This window comes from Mus musculus, chromosome 1 (genome assembly GCF_000001635.26).
Source record: "Mus musculus strain C57BL/6J chromosome 1, GRCm38.p6 C57BL/6J".
Lineage (NCBI taxonomy): Eukaryota > Metazoa > Chordata > Mammalia > Rodentia > Muridae > Mus > Mus musculus.
Window position 1 is genome coordinate 188428087 of NC_000067.6, and position 24269 is coordinate 188452355.

General features: G+C 39.9%; 1 protein-coding gene across 1 annotated transcript in view; it reads left to right on the forward strand.

Annotated features, from left to right (window-relative positions):
* Ush2a (usherin) overlaps positions 1 to 24269 on the forward strand; it is a 702660-nt gene that overhangs the window by 165249 nt on the left and 513142 nt on the right. The window contains exons 14-19 of the mRNA NM_021408.3: positions 2621 to 2784; positions 8726 to 8884; positions 14928 to 15422; positions 16357 to 16617; positions 18611 to 18780; positions 23648 to 23792. Coding sequence (NP_067383.3) covers positions 2621 to 2784; positions 8726 to 8884; positions 14928 to 15422; positions 16357 to 16617; positions 18611 to 18780; positions 23648 to 23792 — 1394 coding nt within the window. The remainder of the gene's footprint in view (positions 1 to 2620; positions 2785 to 8725; positions 8885 to 14927; positions 15423 to 16356; positions 16618 to 18610; positions 18781 to 23647; positions 23793 to 24269) is intronic.

Below are 24269 nucleotides of genomic sequence, written 5' to 3' on the forward strand. Positions count from 1 at the left end.
AACAAGTTGGATATGTTTGATACAACAGTGGCTGGAAGAGGAGACAATAAAACCAGGAATAGATTCATTTAATTACTCAAAACATTGCTTGCTTTCCTAAGAAGTGATTTATTTATTCCATTTGGATTTGGAACTTAATATCCCACGGATATTGACACAGCCGACTCTGAGCTGTGTGGATAGCAGTCAGCTGGAAGGAAATGGAGCTTCGTCAGGGGATGAAATTATGTTACACACTGCAAGCCATTACTCTAACTGCACTGTATGTAAAGTAAGTGTGATTGTCCCCTGAGTGAATGGCAATAAAGGCTGAAACACTCAAGAGACACTTACTTATGAGTGGTATGTATAGAAAGTGATATTTATGTATAGAAAGAGTCGGGCAGGGGGGAACTGCCTCTTACCGCTCAGGCCATGAGTAATATACTGAAGCCTACAAACAGTATACTCTGTTATCACATAATGAACTAAGAACAAATCCGGTATCTCATTGCTTCTATGATTCTGTTTTAATTCCAATGTATAATTTTTCTCATTTCTAAAACTTTGTATGAAAAAAAAACACACATGTATTGGGGATGAAATTCTAGTGCATGTATCTAGATAAAGACTATCAGTGTTATTTGTAGAGAGAAAGTCCTTTTATCAGAACCATGAAAAGGGCAACTATGGTACTGTTGCTTTCAGGAGAAAACATACTTTATTCCCAAAGGTGGATTCGCCCATTAAACAAATTTTCAGCTTATTTTGCAGCTTTAGCTTTTATCGGCCTTTTTAAGGGTGTTGAATGATTACCCGAGAGATCACACCATAAAATTTGCAGTAGGGTAAAGTCACCATGTCCACCAGTTTCTCTATAGAATAAACAAGGGAATCTATTCCGCATGCTTTCAAGGTACCACATGGGAAGTCCCTGCGAAACAGTCTTCATGTGCGGCTTTTACATCTCCCATCTTTATAATGCCCAGACTGCTTAGCCTAATGAAATGCCACAGGGAAACCATGTACGCAAATAATTCACCCTGCAGACAAAGAAGCCTTCCCTCTCTACCACTGCTGAAAGTTAGTACTGCTAATATTGCAGATGACTCTAGGTCTAAGAGCTTTTGGGTTGCATTGAAAATCCCTCATTGTCCTATATCATTCGTGTCTTCACAGAGATCTGGGTAGCTGTCTTTTCTCCAGTCTTATCTGGGTAAATGATGGTTAATGCTAATTGTCCTGTTGACAGAATCTGATATCTCTTGGGTGATGGGCCTATGCAGATTGTGCTGACGTGTTCCTTGAGACAGGAAGACCTGCCTGTTGTGGGTGGCACCATTCCCTAGGTGGGATCCTGAGTTCATAATGGAGAAACAGCTGGGCAGCAGCAGCAGGCATCTGCTTTCTAGATGTGTTGTAATATGACCTCCCGCTGTAGGCTCTTGCATCTTGACTTCCTAGTCATGATGAACAATCCCCTTCAACTGGGGGCCAGATTCAACTGTTTCTCTTTTAAGGTGATATTGTTGGCCCATCTCCCAAGAGATTTCAGATTCTGACAACAGGACAATTAGCATTAACAAATCATTTACCTATTTGAGACTAGAGAAAAGGCAGTTACCCTGATCTCTGCAAAGGGGCTAATGTTAAAGGACAATGAGGCATTTTATCACAGAAACAAGCAATAAATGAAACCAATACAGTTCCCAGGATATAAATGCAACCCATACAAAGCACCAGCAATGATTATAATCTATCTAAATATGTCAGCAACATTTAGCCTTTATAAAACTAACTCTAGAATGTGAAGAGTTTTGGGGGGAACAGTGGCTCCTCCTTAGTTACTGTGCTGTTACTTGATATTTAAATTAAAAGGACTTCCGTGAGGACCTAATTTAAACATTGAGCTGACAGCAAAACTTCGATTGTAAGTAAATAATTTTCATTGTACTACATAGTTCATAGTTAGTATTAAGGCCAATGGTGACAATGCTTCATGACATATAAAACCTGTTGAGGGGGTTGTTAAGACAATGCTTCGTGTAGCGTGTACTACCAAAGTCACCATGTAGCACCTGTGTGTGTGTGTGTTTGTGTGTACATGCATGCATGCATGCCTGTCTGTCTATGTATAGAGGTACATGTACAACCCTCCTACTCACTCTCCTACTTACATTCTGAGATCAGGTCTCACATTGAAACTTGAGTTCACCAATTCTTCTAGACTGCCTGTGTGACAAACCCAAGGACCTTTCTGTCCCCATAGTTGAATGCTAATAACATAACCAGCACTTGCCACCTAGTCTGATTTTTACATGGGCACTGGGGATTCAAGCTCGGGTTCCCATGCTGGCTTCTCGTCAGATACTTTACCAACTGAGCCCTCTCCCTAGGCCTCATCTTAGGCCATTAATCTATGAGTATCAACAACAAAATCCTCACATGGATCTAAGTGTGAGCAACATTTTGATAATGATCTTTTCTGTATCACTTTACTGTGTGCTTGTGTGGTTCAAGCATCCTTTTCAATGCGTTGGTAAAAGCAAGCTGTGTTCAACCACAATGTTATTGATAGGTATGACATGTCATATGAATTATTAACTAAAGCACTCTTCTGACTCTCCATATGTGTCTTCAGATGCAGGCCTTGTCACTGTCATGTAGCAGGAGCCTCGAATGGAACTTGTGATGCAGTCACAGGCCAGTGTTTCTGCAAAGAGTTTGTCACTGGCTCAAAATGTGACACTTGTGTTCCTGGTGCAAGCCACTTGGACGTCAACAATCTATTAGGCTGCAGCAAAAGTAAGTCCATTCTGGCCCATTGCCAGCATGTGAGTCACTGGGACCTGGGAGGAGGACCTCAATGCTTTCTGCCACTAGAAGTCATTTAAAAGACATGGGCAGAGTAGGAAGAATTAGATAAGGCAAGTCTGTTAACGGCACTAAAGGGAATCTGTGAGCTTCTCCTTGACTAGAGAATTAGAATTTCTTGGGTGACCAGTCTGGTAGCAAAACACTGGCAGCAGTTTGTTGGAATAAAGTCACTAACAAAGGAAGAAAACAATTCCAGTTTTTTCCAGACAGGGAGATTTTTTTTTCCCCAGAACATCAACATTTACTGTTAAAATCATGATGTTTCTATTTAAACAAAAATGATCATTCACCCTAGTTCACCAACATATTTCCATGTAATTTGCTATAACAAATAGATTTGTTATTTATTATGCATTTCATGTCCTTCTATGATCAGTTTTATGAACATTTTCTAATGTTTTATTAATATTATAATTTAATAGTTATTATTTTCACAGCATACTGAATTCTTTAATTGATATTCTGTTCTTGCTACTTTCTTCCTAATATTAGTCATGAGTCTGCATCTCACATTTATAATTTTAATTATTTTCTACAAATATGACATTTTAGTGTCTTTTGACTTTGTAGCACTGTGCAGTGTCCCAAATTGACATCTGAAGGTCACCTGCAGTTCATCACTTTATAGCTATATTATATAGTCACAACTTTATAAATATGTTATATATTCATAGTCATAAATAAACTTCTGTGTTTCCTCTAAGACCATATAACCATACTTTCCCAGAATTCCTAAACAATGGCTCCTGGAAACATATGATTGCGGCCGTCCACAGCATGCTGTGCTGCACAGTGCATATTGTCCTTGTGTGATTGTTGGTTTGTCAAGAGTCAAAATGCTAGGAAATTCCATGCATGATGATGTCACAGCCAGTCTGTTTGTTTGGAACAATGACTTACATGGAACTCCACTTTCTACATTTAAGGGATCTGGGGAAGGGGAGAAAAGGAGAACAAAAGGGAAACGGGAAGGGGGAAGAGACTTGGGAGCAGTGGGCACTACAACTTGCTTTTCTATGCTAATAACAGCCAGTGAGAACAGCCAATGTCACAAGAATTCTAGGTGACAGACGGACATTAGTGTGGTAGCAGTTGTTAAAACTGGGAGCTGTTCTTTGCTTAAGCATAACAGGCAGTCTGAAGGTTTTCCTGGATATTCTAAGTGGCTCACTGTGTCCCTCACATTGGCTATCACTAGGGTATTATCACCATGACGATATTTCCTATTTCCTGGAAACATACTGGTGACATCTGTGACCAGTTGGGAGTGAGACAAGGATTGAGTCCTGGGATCTAAATTCCAGTTGTAGAGGATTGTATATACTGAAAGTAGTAAGGCCCTCTCTAGACAGGCAGTGCCCATGGGGTCCTGGGATCTAACTTCCGGTTGCAGCAAATTGCATGTAATGAAAGTGGTAATGTCCTCTCTGGCTTTCCGTTTCTCTCTGGTCCAAGTCTCTTTTTTTCCTGTTGCTTAATTTATCCTTTCAAGAGCTAGTCACCTCTGTAAATCAGAGAGACAGAAGAAAATTGGTGATTAAATGGTTGTTTTTATGTCGCTCCCTAGTGAATCATAGCTTGTACTAAACTTTTATTTGTGAACTTATACAAAACTATATACATGCAAATGTATATATTCATACTGAGCCACTCACAGCTCACTAGTATTTAGGGATATTAACCTGAAAATAAAATCAAGTAAACATTTTTTAATAACTGTATGAAAACAGAGATTTAGAAATGCTGCAACCAGAAGGGATATGAGACCAATCTACCGTAAAGTACACGGTGTCTCAAGGAGAGTCCAAGCATGAGGGCTTACCCACCACATTGCTTGCAGTAGTGTCAGGATCTCTGACACTTTTCACTGACACAGTTTTGAGCTTTGGACCGCATTCATGAAGCAAGTCCTTTCCCTCACCAAATTCTGGTAAAGCTAATGTCCCAGGAATCAGGAAAATGAATGTGTGGTGCAAGATCTCATGGTTCCTCCAAGAGCTCTTCCAGCTTATAAGGAATATTATATACAAAATAAATATGCATACATGTATATATGTATATATTTTTATTTATAGTTTATTTTAAATATAACCACATAGAGAGATAGTCCCCCTTTGTTTTTTCTTGATCCCATTTTCTGCTTCTTCTCTGTCAACAGAATGCAGAGCTCAGGGTCATGGTGTTGTCATGTTTCTACTTTTTCACACAAAAGAAAGAGAGAGAGAGAGAGAGAGAGAGAGAAGGAAGGAAGGAAGGAAGGAAGGAAGGAAGGAAGGAAGGAAGGAAGAGAGATGAGAGAGGAAGGAGGGAGAGAGACAGGGGAGAGAGAGAGAGAGAAATCATTTGAGTAGAAGTAGTATGTAGAACTCCTCAGCCAACACCCCCATGAACACAGACCATCCTCCCCATTAATCCACCCAAAACCTTCTAGAGGAGACAAAGCCAAAGGGAGTTGGAGTATGGCTCTTCATAAGACAGGCTCTTCCATAAGAGGGAGGGCTTTTCATCAAATATTCCATTTCCAACCAATCATTGGAATAGCCAAATCAGGCCCAGTTAGGAGCAACGTGTTGTCTTGAACTTCATTAGTGAGAACACAGTCATAGGATCCTGAGGCTCTTTTTTTACTTGAATAAAACTCCCATGAAAATCTGTTTGGAACTCCCACCAGCCATCACTGGTATGTTTGAAAAATAGAATTGTAAATTGTATAATAAAATATAATTTTTTCCCAATTTTATTAGGTATTTTCTTCATTTACATTTCAAATGCTATCCTGAAAGTCCCCTATACCCTCACCCCCGCTCCCCTACCCAACCACTCTCACTTCTTGGCCCTGGTGTTCCCCTGTACTGGGGCATATAAAGTTTACAAGACCAAGGGGCCTCTCTTCCCAATGATGGCCAACTAGGCCATCTTCTGCTACATATGCAGCTAGAGACACAAGCTCTGGGGGTACTGGTTAGTTCACATTGTTGTTCCACCTATAGGGTTGCAGATCCTTTTAGCTCCTTGGGTACTTTCTCTAGCTCTTCCACTAGGGGTCCTGTGTTCCATCCAATAGCTAACTGTGAGCATCTACTTCTGTGTTTGCCAGGCATAGCCTCACAAGAGACAGCTATATCAGGGTCCTTTCAGCAAAATCTTGCTGGTATATGCAATAGTGTCTGCGTTTGGTGGTTGATTGTGGGATGGAAAAAAATATAATTATTTATACTGTCCATAGGCTTCCAAAAATTCTGTCACTAGAATTATATCAGGTTACATTCACACCACATATTAATGCAATACATTTAAAATACATCCTATAGACACCCTTTGATGGTTCCCATTTTCTCTTTTGCTTCTTTGGAATTTGCATGTAGTATTAAAATCTCAAGTATTCAAATGTCTATAAAGGAATGATAATTCCCAAAGCATGTCAGAGTCAGACAGGTTGATGCTTGTCTGTAACACTTGGTAACAAGGCAGGAAGTTTGTGATCTCAAGATCTGTTGCCAAAGCAGTTCTTAATAGTTTGGGAATTAATATACATGTGAGAGTCTTGATACATATATTGATCAAAATGGAGATCAAAGGGATGCTATTTACTATGTATTTATAATAGTGCACACATATTCTTTTAAAAATGTTCACATACAGAAGTGAACATCATACACACACACACACACACACACACACACACACACACACACACACTTTCTCCTCAAGATGAACCTCACAGATGGTTTGAACATGTTCTTATTGTAAATGAAGAAAGGCTCAGCATCCAATTCATATTTGAATATATTCATGGGCCTAGCAAAATTACTAGGCTTGGACTGAAGCATCAGACTCCCCAACAGAAGGACCCTGTGACACTAGTGTGTTCATTCTTTAAAAGGAGTCTCTGCATTTTGACCCCTGTTTTGTGCTGCAAACAAAAGCTTTGTTGATAAGGAGCAGCAGGTACACTAATCTCTAGCTACAAGGAAGATTTCAGAATGCAGTTTGGAATTATGTTGGTTTAGTAAAATGGAAGGTAGTTAGTTCTCCTCTAAAAATTATGACCTCTCTGAAAATCCTAGCCCTGGTCACCAGCCACCCGTTTATAAGCCTCTCCACACCCAGCTCAATCTCTTCAGGATGACTGCAAATTTTCAAAGGGCCTGATTACAAAGTTACACATTGGTCGGCATCTAGGAACTTAGAATTTATGAGTATTCACTTTTCCCAGAACAGAACAAAGTAGATGTGGACACAGGAACTCTCATGGAAACTGGAATTGATGGGTAGCTTCTCTGCTTCTTCTAGCAGTTTTGATGTATATGTGTCAGATGCATGTGCTATGTGAACAGCCCCTAATGGCACCCTGTGTCCCTGGGCACTGAGTTTCTCCAGGGGTCTTTCACAGCTGACATTACCTTTTATGTTCTCACTGTTGCTTCTTTTGTCAATGACACTCAGGCCCTGACACTCAGCTACACCACACCCTTTCTTAATGCATTCTAAGAGGTGTAAGTATGGCCTCACTGACACTATCAGGGGAGAGCTCTCAGCAGCTTCCACCTGGTTCCCTTGGATTTCACTGTGGTAATTTTCCTCTTGGGTAATGGTAATCTGTGAGTTCTGTCACAATAAATCATGGTCAGGAATAGGACCCCACAGTGGGCCTGTGAATCTCCTAGGAAAGTGTAAACCCTAGGGTTCAGCGTAGCCTAGAGAGCATCTCTCATACATAGCAAGAGTTTACTCTTACCATAACTAGAGTCACTAAACCTTTTAGAAGAATAGTCCTCTGATCATTTGTTTCCTGTGCTACACATATTTTGAATGCAATTAGTCTTTTATCTTGAGACCCTGAAAGATTCAACAGATGGCTTCAGACATTTCATATAACATTGCTGTAGCTACTTCAATGGTCTCAGTTCTTTGCACCTTTTCTGAAAGTACCTCTTGATGAAAGGACTGGCGAGTTTAAAGTCAGATCACTCAATGGTGCTTACCATTATCTCATCCAGTGGGAAGCCATATCAGGTCTCCTCGATCAAAGTGGATGGAGTTTGGTAGCTGCCTTCTCAGATTTCTTTTTTTTTTTTCTTCTATGTCTTCTGGGTATTCTGGGAAAATAATAAAGCTTACACTCAAATATTAGGAAGATTGATGTAGAAGAGAGGAAAATCACCAATGGCAAAATATGGGGTTTCTTGAGTTCATTTCTATATTGTGCTGAGTTTGGATGAGCGTCCTATATGCAGGGAAAGCAATCTAAACACAAAAGCACTTTTCACAAGTATTGGTCAAGTCACATAAAGATTTCATTGACAATGTTTAGGTATTGACATCCATATCTATTTATGTCAGCAAAATAGTCCTTGAAATTATGCCATCCAAAATAAAATAAGAACTTCTATTTAGTAGAATGGAAAATTCCATCTTCAGAGACAAAGAATTGCTTTAATTTAAATTTAAATTCAAATATTTAATTTAATGTCAAATTTCAAGGGAATCTGCCAATTTTAAAATTCAACGGAAAAATAAACATGATGAATCCTTGAGTTACATTTTTTAAACTCAGGTGCAGAGATGTTTAAATATCCTGCAGTTCTCCCCTAACCCTATTTCTGTCAGCTGCTCTGCCCCACAAGTGTATTTTATGCTTGTAGGATAAAAGGGTTTGTCTTAGAGAATTGGTGATGCATACCCTTTGTTTATTAATGTCTTGGTAAACCACATGTCTTCTTGAAAAAGTGACGCTGAATCAGAAGGGCTGCTTGGCTGTGTATCTTACTTCAGCCTCCTAGTGTGTTTATCAATTGCTTTTGTTAATAATATTGTTAATAAATTGTTAATAATATTGTTAATAAATGCTCTCTCTCTTGTAATTCAGCTCCATCTCAGCAACCTCCACCCAGAGGATGGGTTCAGAGTTCTTCTACCATCAATGTGTCCTGGAGTCCACCCGAGTGCCCAAATGCTCACTGGCTTACATACACTCTGTTCAGGAATGGCTCTGAGATCTACACAACTGAAGATGAACACCCGTACTGTAAGTTCTAGGATCTGGTGATGGAAATAGACAATATTTTAAGAACAAATATAAGTTAAATTCCCTAATATTGAGGTAAACAAAGAGCATCTCATGCAGAGAGAATTACAAATCTCACCAGGAAGCATGTACTCTATGAAAATAAGATGTTTCATATTTGGTAAGATGAATACCGAACTCTCTGAGAGGAAAGCCGTGACTCAAGCCAGCAAGACTGGTACATGAAGCCTGAACCACTCATGAACTTCAGAGTGTTTGTATCGGCTCAAGGGCACAGCCTCTGGCACACAGCAGATTGTTAAAATATATAAATGTCCTTCTTTCATATCAATAATCACTGCAGTCATCATTCTTACCATGGGCAAATTAAAAGCTATAAATGAAGATAAAATCTCATGTCCATTTGTAGTCTTAAAATGTTGGGAATTCTCTGACATTCAACAGTCTTGCAGTGTGGTATCTATAGAGCATAATCAAAACCTGGTACACTGTTAAATATGCTATAGGCTACGAAAAAGTATATCTCTGCAAATCGATAAAGGAAAACTATGACATTGTGGCTGAAGAAATTAAAAGGTATAAAAGCGTATGAATTGTTATGTTTCAGTTTATAACTATATTATGTTCCATTCCTTGCTGCTCCCCATCCACTCTTTCTTTGACTGCTCCACATCACACACCTCCTCCTCACCTCACCCCATCTCCACGTGGATATCTCTACTCCCCACCCCACCTGACCTCTAAATTCCCTGGGACCTCATAGTCTTTTGAGGGTTAGCTACATGATCTCTGAATGAACACAGACCCATCTATCATGGGATCTATTATGACTGCGAAAAACCCAACAAGCAGCTGAGAGAGTCAGATGCAGTTATTTGCACCCAAACAGTGAACAGAAACAGCTCGGCAAGAACTTTTACCTGCTGAGCCATCTCACATGGCCTCCAGTTTATATGTAGCATGAATAACCAGCCTTAAAATGCATGTACATCTAAGACAAGGGGCTAAACTTCCATAACCTTCTTTAGCATGGATTGAAGAAAGCTGAGTTTACCATACCAGCTGACCTCAAAGCTCCGACCATGCAACGGCCACTTTATTGTTACATCACCAGATGTCATTCCAAACCTAGTGCCAATGACTTGCACCTTTGTGTCCTTCAACGTTGCCTTTACTCCACATACCCCTACCCCGTTTCTAGCCTTCCGTGACGTTAATGGAAATTCTAAACTCCACGATACAGATTGGGATGGGAAGCAAACATCTGCCTGCATCTGCCACATTGGCAAAGCATCCAAAAAACCTGCTACTAAAATGTCTATTTTCTTCCAAAAGTCAGCGGGATCCAGGTGTTCTGAAACTTAAACTTTTGTGACAGAGGAAGAGGGGAGTGATAAAAATATTGAAAATGGTTTCCAACTTGACAGGACCACTGGTTGAATTATCTCTGAAGATGCAACCGCACTGGCTCTATTTCCCGAGCAGCTTTGAATTAAATCTGAGCCCATCAGTGCTTCCTTCAGTCTGTGTTTCTCAGAGTAGCATACTGCAATCTGTTTGATAAGATGGTATATAGGAACCCAGCATCATGGTTTCTTACATGATTGTACTAAGAATCCAAACAATGATTTCTTGGATAGTAAATATTTGTTCATTCGCTAATCAGACATTTCTACAATCCTATTAAATGAAGAATTATTTTCCAAAACCTTATTCTGCACTAAAAATGCCACATCTGGCATTTGTTGACAAGACACCCCCCCAACCCATAATTAATGACGTGAAAGTTATCTGCATGATGGCATTGAGCAGTGGGAACAATCCGTGAGCCTGGTCAGAACTTCCCAGCTTTCTAATAATACCCCGTGTTTATTGCTCTGGCTTCAGTGCCTGGGTAGCATGAATAACGTGAAAAGGAAACACTGTTTCTCTTCAGCTGAACGAGCACAAATCTGTGGGCTAAATGAAGGCAGTTAGAATTGTAGGTGGAGAATCACTGAACTTTTCAAAGAAAATTAATAGTGTTGTCTTCTAAGTAAGTTTGATCATTTAGTTCAGGCCATTATAGAATTCCTCATTAGTATAGAAACTTGCTCTGGCTAGCCGAGAGTCCTGTGGGATGCTCTTGGGTAGTATTTTCCTGTGGTCCTCATGCACCTCTATGTTACGAACTTTAAAGCTTTTGAATGACTTTTCTGTGGTAATAACACACTCTATTAGTTGACATTAAAATCAACCACCAGCTATACTCATTACGTGGGATAATTTGAAAGTTTCTGAACACTGGTAGTAACTGAATTATAGTATATTCAGTGACTCCTTAAATAAAATTTAACTGATAGACACCACATGCTGCCAATAGAGTTTGTGATTGAGTTAGCTCTTTGGATTTGTATTTTATTTTTCATTGGTTTATTTGTTTCTATTTTTGAAAGAGAGAGTTAGCTTATGCTGTGTGCACAGTTTGTGTGTGTGTGTTGGTTATGTGTATGCATGTGTATACAGAGGCCTAATATGTACTCGTTTGGTCTCTCAGCCCAACATAGAGCTTACCAGTATGTCATCCACTAGCCAACTTACTCTGTGGAAACCCGAGGTCAGCCTTAGGAAGCCAGCATTACAGGCAAGCTCTGTACCCTGGCATTTATGTGGGTTCTGGGATCTGACTTTCAGTCCTCAGGCTCAATCAGCAAGAATGTAACCACTGAGCCATTTCTCTAGCCCTCAAGGCAACACTTTGAACTTCTACCTACTCAATACTTTGCTCAGACCCACACATGGCTTGATAAAGGCCTCATCTACATCATTAGCATGACAAACACAGTTTTCAGAGGAAAATAACATCCTTTATTTAGTGTTTTATTTTTAAGAAGTGCTCAGTGAGTTTTGTATGTACATATGTATATTAATTGTCTTGTCATCCAAGCAAGTAATATATATATACATATATATATGCACATATATATATTACATTATATATTGATTTTGAAAACAAAGGAGCACCAAACATAATAGAGAGATGGAGTCTAAAACTGAAATTCATCATCCTTGCTGGAAACTGTAGATTCAACTCCAGCAATGGAGTAAGGGGTTAAGAATATAACTCTATGGCAGAACGTCTGCCTGGCACACTTCCTCAAGTTCCTAGATTTGAACTACAGTAGAACAAACATACACCTAACTATAGAGCTGGAGCGGAAGTTCAGTGCTTGAGAGAATGTAATGCATTTGCATAGGATCTAAGATTATTTCCCTGGGACCCATGTTGGTGGATCACAACCACCTACAACTCCTGTTCCAGGGTATCTGGCTCCTTAGCAACTCCCCAGGCAACTACCTTCATATGCACATACCAAGGTACACACAGACATATTGAAATTTACACATAATTATAGAGAGTGAACATGGTAAGGAATCTACTGTTGAACTGTCTCCACTGCCAGCTCCCAATGATGACACCAAGACATTTTATTATTTATGAAAGCTTTGGCATTAGCTTAGCTTATTCTCTACTAGTTCATGTAACTTAATTAACACCTCTGTAGTCATCTACATTTGCCAAGTGACCACTACCTCAGTCCTCTGCATCTGACTCTCCTTGTCTGGTTCTTTCCTACATTTCCTATCTCTTCTCAGAAGCCCCACCTTCTCTTTCCTGCCTAGAGAGAGGAGGTCAGGTTTTCATTATTAAAGCCAATCAGAGAATTTTTTAGGCAAGTGAAGAAGGACAGAGACATACCTTCACGTGGTGTACAAACATAGTATCCCAACAGAAATTACCCTAGGTATCCCGTGGAAGATAAATGTATAAGGAAATGGAATGTTTTCTGCATGGCAGAGTATTATTTATCTATCAGGAAGAATATAATTCTTCTTTACAATTTGTAGGAAGATGAATAGGAATGAAATTATCATACTAAGTGGAATAAGCATGAGTAGAAACACAAATATCACAAGTGTTTTTCCTCATCTGTTGGATGCAGGTATTTTGTAAAAGATATGGAGATAGGAGTATAGTATATTTGAGAAGAAAAAAAAATGGAGCCAGAGTGGTAAATTATGGACCTAATAGAGGAACATGATGACGGTAGACTATATGTATGGTTGAAAATATCACAAAAGACCCATTATTTGGCATCATTAACATATGCTAATAAAAATGTCAGATGGGAGGACACACCCTCCTCTTCAGGGACTCAGAACAGAAAACTGAGAAGTCAGTAGTCGTGTGTGGCTTCTATGGTAAAGTCCTTGTTCCCAATTTGCTATTATTATAAACTGTTTCTCCGGCAGGATGATGGGGTGGGGTCCTTAAGTAAATCTTTCCACAGGAAATGCAGGGTGATTGTAACTGTTCTGTGTAACATTCCTATACAATCACATATTCCCACTAGGTCTTTATCTCATTCCAATTTCTTATCAAGCAACACTGCTCTCATATAATCTCATTGTCTGAGATAAGATTGCATTAAAAAAAAAAAAACAAACCAATGATCTGGCAAGGACTTGACACAGGGTATGATTTTCTGTGATCCCTAGGGTGACTCTCTTCCTTGGGCATTGTCAAAAGCAGGTCCATATGGAGTTTTGCAATTATGGACCTTTGGTAACCGTCTTCCATTCCAGGGGCCATGACAGTACCCTCACCAATGGAGTCTCAGTCCTAGTGGACTTTTCTGAATAGGGGTAGTGACGTTTCTTAGTCTGTTCTACTTCTTACTCCTCTGGAGGATGCTGGACTCCTCAGGTAGCATAAGATGCACTCATGTAACAATGTTTCAATGAAGAAATTGCAGTGATGTGTGCTCAGCATGATGAAATGACCTTTGCTCAGAGCCTCACATATATTCTTAAACCTCTCTCTCTATCTTTATCTCTGTCTCTGTCTATGTCTCTGTCTCTCTCTCTCTCCCTCCCTCCCACCACTCATTCCTCATCCTTCAGTTGTCATATTAATTAGCATTTTGGGGAGAATAACTAACTTCCCTTTGACATGAAACAGAAGTTCCCCCTGAGGATCCTGGCTTATTGAAGTACAGTGAACCAGTTTGATCCTTGGCATCACCAAGACACTGATTTCAGGTGAAGTTGCTTGTTCTACAGAAGTCAGGTTCTTGTGAACACTCTACCACAGTCTGAGCTTGTCTGTCCTGGATCCGGCATTCCACATCTGGCCCTTTTAGAGATTTAAAGGTTACCTTGCCACAACCAAAAAAGGTTCCATGGGTCATTCACAGGCTCTCAGCACAGAAAGCCAAGAACCTCTGTGGATTAAAATTAGACTCTAGATATCTCTCACAGGTCAGGCATCTAGACATGCACAAACCCACAAGGAAGCAAGCAATAGCCACTCTGACACTTCTTAGTTTCATAGGTCTGCAATGTGCTAGCTGTCCTTATGAATGGTGGTGCAGGCACATAGTTAATCATGGCCACAATCTATCTCTCTTTCTTATTTTATAGCCTCTGCTTTCGGCCTTCCTCTCCCTGATACCCCTGTCCTTCATGCATGGAGATCCTGCTCATCTTAAACTTCTCTTTTACAATCTCCCTGTTGTTGACAAATCTCTCCAGGACTTAGAAAAACGCATGTATAGTTGTATGTCGTTTTATGAGTTCAGGAAAAGATATACTCAGGTATGAAGCAGGAGAAAGGCTGGGAGATTGGTGGTAGTTTGCAGAGGGTTGAGCCCATGTCACAGCGTTTAGCAAGCAAACCACTTACAGTGAAAGCAAATATATGTTTCAAAGATTGCAAGGATTTCCTCTGGGTTCTTCTAGCAAGGGACCCCAAGAAGAGCAAAGCAAGGACAAAAACAGTCTTCTATGTGTCTTTGCTCTGCTTGATGCAATACTCACAGCATACCAGACAACAAAAGCAACTAGCATTTGCCTGATTTCCCATGGAAAAGCATCAAACACATTACTATTTGCAGGACTTGATTGGTAACCTACCTAGTCAAATAGCACCAGAATCAGGCAACTGCAAAAGATCCCTTGACAATTGTTGATTCTGACTATCTGGTCTCCCTTTTTATTTCAGATACTCAGTACTTCTTAGACACTAGTCTGTCACCACACACAGCATATTCATATTATATAGAGACCTCCAATGTGCACAGTTCGACAAGGAGCATACCTGTCATTTATGAGACAAAGCCAGAGGTCTCAGAAGGACACTTGAACTTGACTCACATCATTCCTGTGGGCTCGGACTCCATTACACTTACCTGGACTGGACTCTCCAACAGCTCTGATCCTGTGGCAAAATATGTTTTATCATGCACACCTGTGGACAGCACTGAGCCCTGTGTCTCCTATGAAGGTCCAGAAACCTCAGCTACCATCTGGAATCTGGTTCCATTCACCCAGTACTGTTTTTCTGTCCAGGGCTGTACTAATGAGAGCTGTTTCTACAGCTTGCCTATTATAGTAACCACAGCCCAAGCACCTCCTCAAACGCAGGGGCCACCTACAGTATGGAAAATCAGTCCCACAGAACTCAGAATAGAATGGTCTCCTCCAGTGGACTCAAATGGTAAGAATTCAAGGCTTAAACTTCTCTTTCTTTTAGAAGGCCAAAACAGTAGAAATGAAGAATTATGTAGTAAGACTAGCAACACTATTGGTTTATAAGAGTATAAGGCATTTGCTTGGGAAATTCTTTCTGAAGACATAAAATGCCATTTCTTCTGGATATGGAAGAGGGTATTTCATCTAATTTAAGAACAAATTCCATTCAATTAAATTGCTCTTTAAAAGGCTAATATTATCTTTGCTCTTAATGACATCTGCCACAACACAGATGATGTTGATAATTGGACACTCACTGCTGAAATGCATTATATTTGACTGAGTCACGTTAGGGCACCCACAAGCTGAAAATTTTCTCTTTTAAGCAAGAAAAAAAATATAAAATAATACAAAAAAGTTGTATATAGGCTAGTTGACTCCATTAAGTTAATTTTTGTGTTCTTAAAATTGAACCTCAGGGTTCATGGGTCAGACACATATTCCTAAGTTTTTAGTAATTTATGCTCATAGCATGGTAAAACTTTGCATCAAACTTTTTTATTGCTTGGCAAAGACTGGATACAACTTAGCTACACAATATTTATGCAAACATGGGTTGTGTCAAATATGTAATCATATCATGGAACTTCGAATATGCATCCCGGAAGTGGAATATGCAGGCTGTCCAAAAGAACTGAACATCCTTAGCAGAAATTATGAGTACACATCTTGAAAATGCTGTATTTCACCTAGGATCAACTATGGCTATTTTGCATTTATAATTTCTTTGATTTGTTTCCCCCAAAACGCAGCTCTCACGATAGTTTGTAATCTAAATTTTACATCTAAATTAGTAAAAAGACTCAAATGGCAATCTAGTTAGAAATGCTGAAAAGTGAGTAGCCTTAAACAACCAGTACCTAGTAGCCCTTTGACTTGGTTGCTCGTCTCTTTTCTAGGTATAATTATAAGCTATGAGTTATACATGAGGAGATGGCTGTCCACCGAAGAAAGCCTAGTGTTTGAGAGCCACGGTTTGGTCAGTTCTCACTCAGCTTTACAGTCGGTCAATCCGAGTAAGAACCTGCTCCAGCAGCCCCAAGCCAGCACGTTCATCTCTGGCTTGGAGCCACACACAGAGTATGCATTTAGGGTCTTGGCTGTGAATATGGCTGGCAGGGTGTCGTCTGCCTGGGCCTCAGAAAGAACGGGGGAATCAGGTAAAGACCAGTTTCTTGGATTCTTATTTAAAAACCTCTCAACGAAAGTGCTGCCTGGAAATTAAGGTCAAAGAAGATCTTTGAGACAGAAAAAGCAGATGACTTAGCTACTAATTCACTTGTGGAAGAGAAGGGTTAATTGTAGCTCTACCCCGTTAGGATTCCTTCCCCTAAGTAGCAGGTGATTTCTACTGTCAGGTGGGTAGACACTTAACCCAATCTTGCTGTGTATTTATAATGGTTTACCAGTTTTCAGTTTTACACTTAATTTTTATTTTCTCTTTTTAAGACATATATGAAGGTAATAGAATTCACATAATGGTCTAAGCTAATGCACTGAATGGTCTAAACCCAAGTAAACCTTGAAACAATTAGAATTCTAGCGTGGGAGGAGCGCTAAAAATTCAGTGTTCTTATCAAGGTAACTGATTTATTCTTAACTTTCTTATTCTTCACATAATGTATACTTCAAACTCCATGAGCATTGAAGAAAACAAGTATACATTTTTAAACATTGAATCTCCTCCCTCTCGCTCTCTATCTATCTATATCTATATCTATATCTATATATAGATAATATATATATAATAAAACTAACTCCTGTCATAAATTTAACATTTTGGAACTGTAAAAGTTTAAGGTAGCTTTGGATGGATGTTCAGTGGCCTCATTGAATAAATAAAAGGTGTATTGTATTTAACCATCTCTCAAAGACTATCTTGGACAAGCTAGAGGGACAAGAGAGCAGAAGTATTGAGCCTTGAAGTTCTGCAGGGGAAAACCCAAGTTCCAAAATGCGAGACAGCAGATGAAACAGCATCCAATGACTGTTGTACTCTTAAGGATCACTAGGAAGGGACAGGGCAGAAAGGTGCTTTGACAGCACATCTTTGGTAGTCCGTTTAAATTCCATACAAAGATGTCCAGGATGGTAGAAGTAAAGTGTGTGATGTGTGTGATATGTGTGTGCCCTGAACTGGTCAGGAAGGGCTGACCACAAGCTGTGAGTGTCGTTGGGCTCATTTGGTCCAGTTTAGATGTTCCTCCTGCTAAAATAACCTACACCAGCATCATTTGTTTCGCTTAGTGAAACATGGCTTTCCATGAGAAACGTGGTTTGCCATCAAACTTTGGGGATGGAGACACTTTCTATGTTTGGATTATTCAAACATCTTATTAAATTACTCACTACTATTTTCATAAAAACAGAGAGTCCTCCATCAGATGTTGCCCATCTATGTGGGGTGTGTGTGTGTGTGTGTGTGTGTGTGTGTGTGTGAGAGAGAGAGAGAGAGAGAGAGAGAGAGAGAGAGAGAGAGGCAGGCAGGCAGGCAGGCAAATAGACAGAGACAGAGAAACATGGAAAAACAGAGAAAAAAGATAAACAGTGAGATATATAGAAAGACAGAGAATAAGAATAGGTAGAGAAGGAGGAAGATGTGTGTGTGTGTGTGTGTGAGAGAGAGAGAGAGAGAGAGAGAGAGAGAGAGAGAAATCAGAACATCCATAGCTTTCTCTAGACTCTGCCTCTCTCTCTCTCTCTCTCTCACTCGTTCTCTTGCAATAGGGACTCTCACTGGACCTGGTGACCACCAGTCCACAGGGAGCCTCTCATCTCTGTCCAGCAGGGCACTACAACTTTAAAGGCATTGAAGGTCATACCCAGTTTCCTGTACACACACTAGGATCTGACCTCAGGTCCTCATGCTGTCTATCATGTGCTCTTATCCACTCAGCAATTTTGTCCCTCTACCTTTCGATTTTATAAAAGAAAAAAAAAAAAAAAAAAAAAACACCTTACCTGGTAATTTGAAGATAGTTGATATTCTTGTAGATGACAGTTTAAATGTTAATATTTTCATGTATACTTGTATTTTTTAGTTTTGAAAATAGAAATATTTTATGAAAATTAGGTCTCTCATAAATTAGAACAATTCAGTCTGACATATATGGGTGACATGTTTGCCTTTGATGTTGTTTTTACCTTTGACAGTACCCGTATTCATGGCCCCTCCTTCAGTCTCTCCACTCTCACCACACTCCCTCAGTGTCTCCTGGGAGAAGCCAGCAGAAAACTTTACAAGAGGAGAAATTATAGGGTACAAGATCAGCATGGTTTCTGAACATTTCCCTCTACACGATGTTCCAGTCATGTGCTCAAAGGTATTTTTATTTTCAACTCATTTCCTTTCCAAATTAAATTAGGGCTCTACTTTATGTTTTATGAATTTAGAGAATTCTGTAGCAGCATCTATCTCCAAATGTGTTCATCAAACGGGCATGTTCTTCAATAGAACATCAGATGCTCAAGGTCCTGTACATGTATACACGCTTATCACTTATTTCTCTAACATGCTGAGCTAAAGTGGTTATAATTTTATTTCATGAGACCTGCTGTTTCCACTTAGTCTTAAATATTTTTTAAGAAGCCCTTTCAGCAGCTATGTACTATATAAGATAATCTGAAAATATTATTTGAACACATAATAGCACATTTAACCACTCCACAATCTGTCAGTATTTATATTGTATTCATTTAGATGTCAAAATGACATTGACAAGACCATCTCATATGCAGGCTTTGTTTATGTCTTCACTTCCTTGGGAAAAGTCATGGGGAACCAAATCTATCACAGCATAACTGAAATCAGGACAGTAGGGCTGCAGATGTGACGCTGTTGGTAAAGTGCTTACTTAGCGTGGATTAAACTCTGACCTTGACCCCCAGTACCACACAAAACCAGGCATGGTTAGCACAGATCTGTAGCCCAAGCACTTGAAAGGCAAAGGTCATTCAAGGTCATCCCGAACTATCTAGTCAGTTTACAGCTAGCTTAGGCTACATGAGACCCTGTGTCAACATTTATGTATGGGCACAATTCCTATGAATTCTATGAACACAATATTTGCTCAAGGCTTTGGATGTGTGGTCACCTTGTGTCTTCTGGTAATGTCTTTTCCAGGGATGAGAATACAAAGTGTCAACAGTTATAAACACCTTACCCTGTCCAGGTTCTATCTCATTGGATACAGAGGATTCTAGAAAATGAGAGGATCTCAATTCTCCCAGTTAGAGAGGAGGGGATTTACCTTTCTAGCCTGTTTTATAGGCATGACACTGTGCAAAAATAGAGGACATTGGTGTCAGCTACAACTGGTATCCTATGCCCTTGCTGTTCACTTCCGAGGGGCATAGCCTCTGATGAACATTATTATGAGATTTAAAAAAGATCTCAGTGCTTTTTTTTTTTTTCCAATCTGTGTGCTGTGTGCTTCCCAAACTTCCCACATCTGATCTGGCTTCATGTCCATGACCAGAGGAGAGGCCAAGTTTGGTCACAAAGTACACACATGGTTTACCCTGAGGTATCTTCTTCCACATGTAGTAGGTAAGAACGGGCAAGGTCTGAAGGCCTGTCATCTGAGAATATTTGTCTTCAGGGCAATTTCTCAGAAGCACCATCGGGGGCAGCAGCTGCCTCCCAGCCTAAGCGTGCAGCTACTTTCTAAGACAGTCCACTGTATTCTCAGCTCCGCGTTCTCCTTTATGTTTTAGAGAGAATTCCCAGGGTCTCTGTGGCATTTTGGGGGCTGAACTCAAATCTTAGATTGTCATTTTCATCATAAGATGCATTTTGTTTGAGTCCATCTGAACTTAAGACTTGACATACCTGAGAAATAAAGCAGCCAAGGAGAAGAAACTCCACCTACACTGTGATTTGACTTTCTGTTAGACGCTCTGTTGTAATTTAGGCCCAATATCTGGCTGAGAGTGTTTAATGAATAGTTCAGCATGTCTAGACTTTCCACTTTCTGTGCCTTTGCTCTGCATACTGTCTATCTTGTGACTCTCTTACCATAGAGAATTTACAATATTTTCCCACTATTATGTGTGGCAGAGCCATGGGCTCTATGAGGTTCAGTGTCTCAAACAGCTCCTGAGCCAACACTACAACCTGGATGGGTGCAGGGACAAGTCAGGGAGCAGAATTCCACATTGACACCACACTGGTTAGAGCCCAAATGGTGACCATTCACCTTCAGATAGAAGTTTGTTCACCAGACATCGAGATTCTTCCTGAAGAATACAACATAAAACCCATTTAGGGATGCAAGATATAGTCATTTTTCTTTTCATTTGAACTGGATGGATGTCCTAGATGTCACAGAAAACTTGATCTCCTAAAACCCAGCTGATGCTTCAAATCCCCTAATCTTTACACAGTAAATCTCCTACTTTCTGGAACACATCTGACTAAGAGGCCCATACACTCATTTCCTGCTTATCTGATCCATTTGATATGACTTTATTGACATGGGGAACAATACTTTCAAAAAGAATTGTATGGTTTGTCTTAAATTGATGATGGCCTTAAGATTGTCTTTCTTCAGTGCGGAGATGACATTGGCAGTGGTCATCTGATTACATAGTCCTAAAACTTAGTGCTTTCCCTAAAGTTGGCTTAATGATTACTTAATCCACCAGGAGTGCAAGTTTAAAACTTGTCCCACTAGAGTAAAGTTGTAGGCTGTCAAGAGTCCACCTACCCACATCGTCATTGTCTGCCAGCCTGTGTTGTCCAGCTCCACTATACCACTTTAATAATTTGACATCTCCCTCCTACGAATCCAATTCTTGATATGACTGTCATAGTTATGTTTTCCCAGAGGATATCAGTCGTGGGAGAAGAATGAGAACAGGAGAGATGGGGGTTGTACTCAGAAACAACTGACAGTATAATGGGAAGAATAGGAATATAAGGTGCAATGCCTCAGTGGAAGGACCTCAGCTGATTCCCCACAGAGTTCAGAAACCAGAACAAGCTCTATAGTTGCCACAAACAGGGTAGAAATCCCAGGCTCTTTAAATTCCACACTGTTTGATTTCTGAGACCACCATCAGAATCACAATACAGTGGGTGGGTTACAATGGCACGCATTGATCCTCTCAGATTTTAGAGGACAGAAGACTCAGGTCAGGCTTCTGGGAGAACCATGCCCCTTCCATGTACCCTAGAGGATTTCTGTAGCTGTTTCTCACAGCTAACTCCAGATGCTTGGTGACACTCATTGCATTGTGCCAACGTATCTCCCATTTCTGCCTCATCTGCTCCACCCCCTCTGTCTGTGGGTTTTTTCTTTCCTCCTAAAATGGTATGAGTTTTCAGATTAAAAGCTAACCCTAAATACAAGATGTTTTAACCCTTTACCTATACAAATGTCTCGTTTCAAAAGGTAAAGGTAAAATTCTCATGTTCTGGGTAGACATGTATTTTTAAGATACCCTATTTAATTTACTGTGAATATATTTGCCTTTTTTTCTGAGCTGTTTTAGTGGAAAGAATACACACACACACACACACACACACCACAGACGTCTATTATTGGGAGAGACAAAGAGGCAATAAGATACTTATGATTTCATCTTTCTCTTCCATCTGCATACATGACTCTTTCAATGATCTCATGATAAAAACAGTAAGCAGTATAATAGCATGCTCTTCAGTTTATACAGCTTCCTCTTCAAATAACCTATAATGTTGTTTAGGTAGATTCATAAATAGGACTTGGTGTTCTGCCTTTGATCCTTATATTCCATATTTATCGTTGACATTTTGGCTCACAGTTGTGTCCCAGCTATTCTTTTGCTCTTAGGCTCATATAAGTGTGAAATCAATACTTGGATAAACACTCCCACCATATTTCGTTGTACTCATATAGGGAAAATACCTCAGACTAAACTCTGTGACTAAACTCTGTGAGCATCTTCACCTGTGTTTGTCACTTTGTATGACTGTCAAACCTAAGGACGATATCAGTGACTGCGTAGCCTCTTGATAAAATCAAGGTCATGGTAAACGCAAGCCATAGGCCTGTTAATGATGTCATTCAGCGGGCTTTTATCATAGCCTTTTACAATTATAAAGATCATGCCCCAGTGAACAGGAAACAGTGTAGCAAATACATCCGCACCATGCACTTATTTTTATCATTGCCAAGTCTTCTGTACACAGCTGTATGGCCTATAGTATTGTAGCCTTGGAGATACCATTGATTCATATCGGCAGTACCATAAGCACTTGACTACTTGTGTTAGGCCATTAAATAGCCATGGCCTCCTTAGGTAGTATAAACATTCAGCTCTTATGATTGTAAAGGGTCACACTCCATCACATATGCAGTCTGGCCCACGGTTGACTAAACCACCAAAGCATAGTCATGTCAGTAGCCCTAAGTAATCATTTATATTCAAGATTCTTTTTCTGCAATAGTCCCCCAAATATAATTTCTTTCCTTAGTCTGAGTAAGTTTTCATAGTTGCTTGTGTTTGGTCCTAGTCATAATGCTAGGATGAATTCAGTGTTGGCTGTTTAACTATCTGTTTATAATAAGTGTCCCTCCCAATCTCCTTTACTCAAACTTTCTACCCTCATTTGAAAATGTATGATGATAACAGTATTTCAAAAAAAAAAGTAACTATCAATCTAATTGTATGTATTTATTTGGATAAGAAGTGTAAGTGAGGTTTGACTTAGAAGGATATTCACACAGCATCTATTCTTTTCCCCTTTCTACTGCGGGGTTTTAAAGCAAGAGATGGATAGGCCCATTTAACACCATGTCATTGTCCCATGCCCTGCCATCAAGTAGCATGTGGCATCCCCAGCCTGCGCTACTGTTGGCTTGGTTTGGACTTTTTCACGGTAAGTGTGCCAGTGCCGCCATCTTTATCTCTACCATTGGTGACAATAACCATACACCCATGCTGCTTTATGAGGCCATAACTCTGTCTTCTCATTTAGCCACTCAGGAATGGCATTATTACCCCATAAAGCAGTGTGGTTGTACAATCATCAATTAAACCTCAGCTTGTTGAGACTTTCTTTTTTTTTTTTTTTTTTTGAAAATCTCTTTCCCATATAGGAGTTGGTGATATTTCCCTCTGTTTTAATTTCGATTTTGAATGCCAAGATTATATGCTGTGCATTGATTGTTATCTGATTACTATTACTGTTCTTTTGCCTTGAAGATGGTGCATTTTGCTAAGTCCCAAGACCAGTCTTACATCGTAAGGGGACTCGAGCCTTATAGGACCTACAGCTTCACAGTGTCCCTCTGCGATTCCGTGGGCTGTGTAACCAGTGCTTTGGGATCAGGACAAACCTTAGCAGCAGGTAAGTAAGTATGTTTCAATGAATATGAAGAAAAACATTCACATTGAGAGTAAATGCCTCCAGGTCTGCTGTACTTTGGACTTCATATATGTCGTTGCTGTTCTCTGCTGCTTCCCAGCAATCCCGAATGTGGTTTGTCTTGAGATTTTTAAACAAAACTAAAAGCACTAGCCAAGGGTTATGGGCCCATCAGAAGAAGAGCCCTGGATCAGATAGGGAAAGCGAATGGTTCCTCTGCTCAGCAGCTAACTAGGGCCTCTGAATTTCCTGGCATTGTGAGATGCACTTAGGAGCCATCCTATGAGGTCACATGACATTTCTTCTTTAAATCATAACTTCCCTCCTCCTATTGGATCTGTAGACTCCTGTCTCATGAGACTCCCTGGCAACATCTGAGTTGCCTGTCACTAGATGTTTCCTGTTTGATAGGCCATTGCTTACATATTATTTTATTCATGGTTAATAGGAATCCCCTAA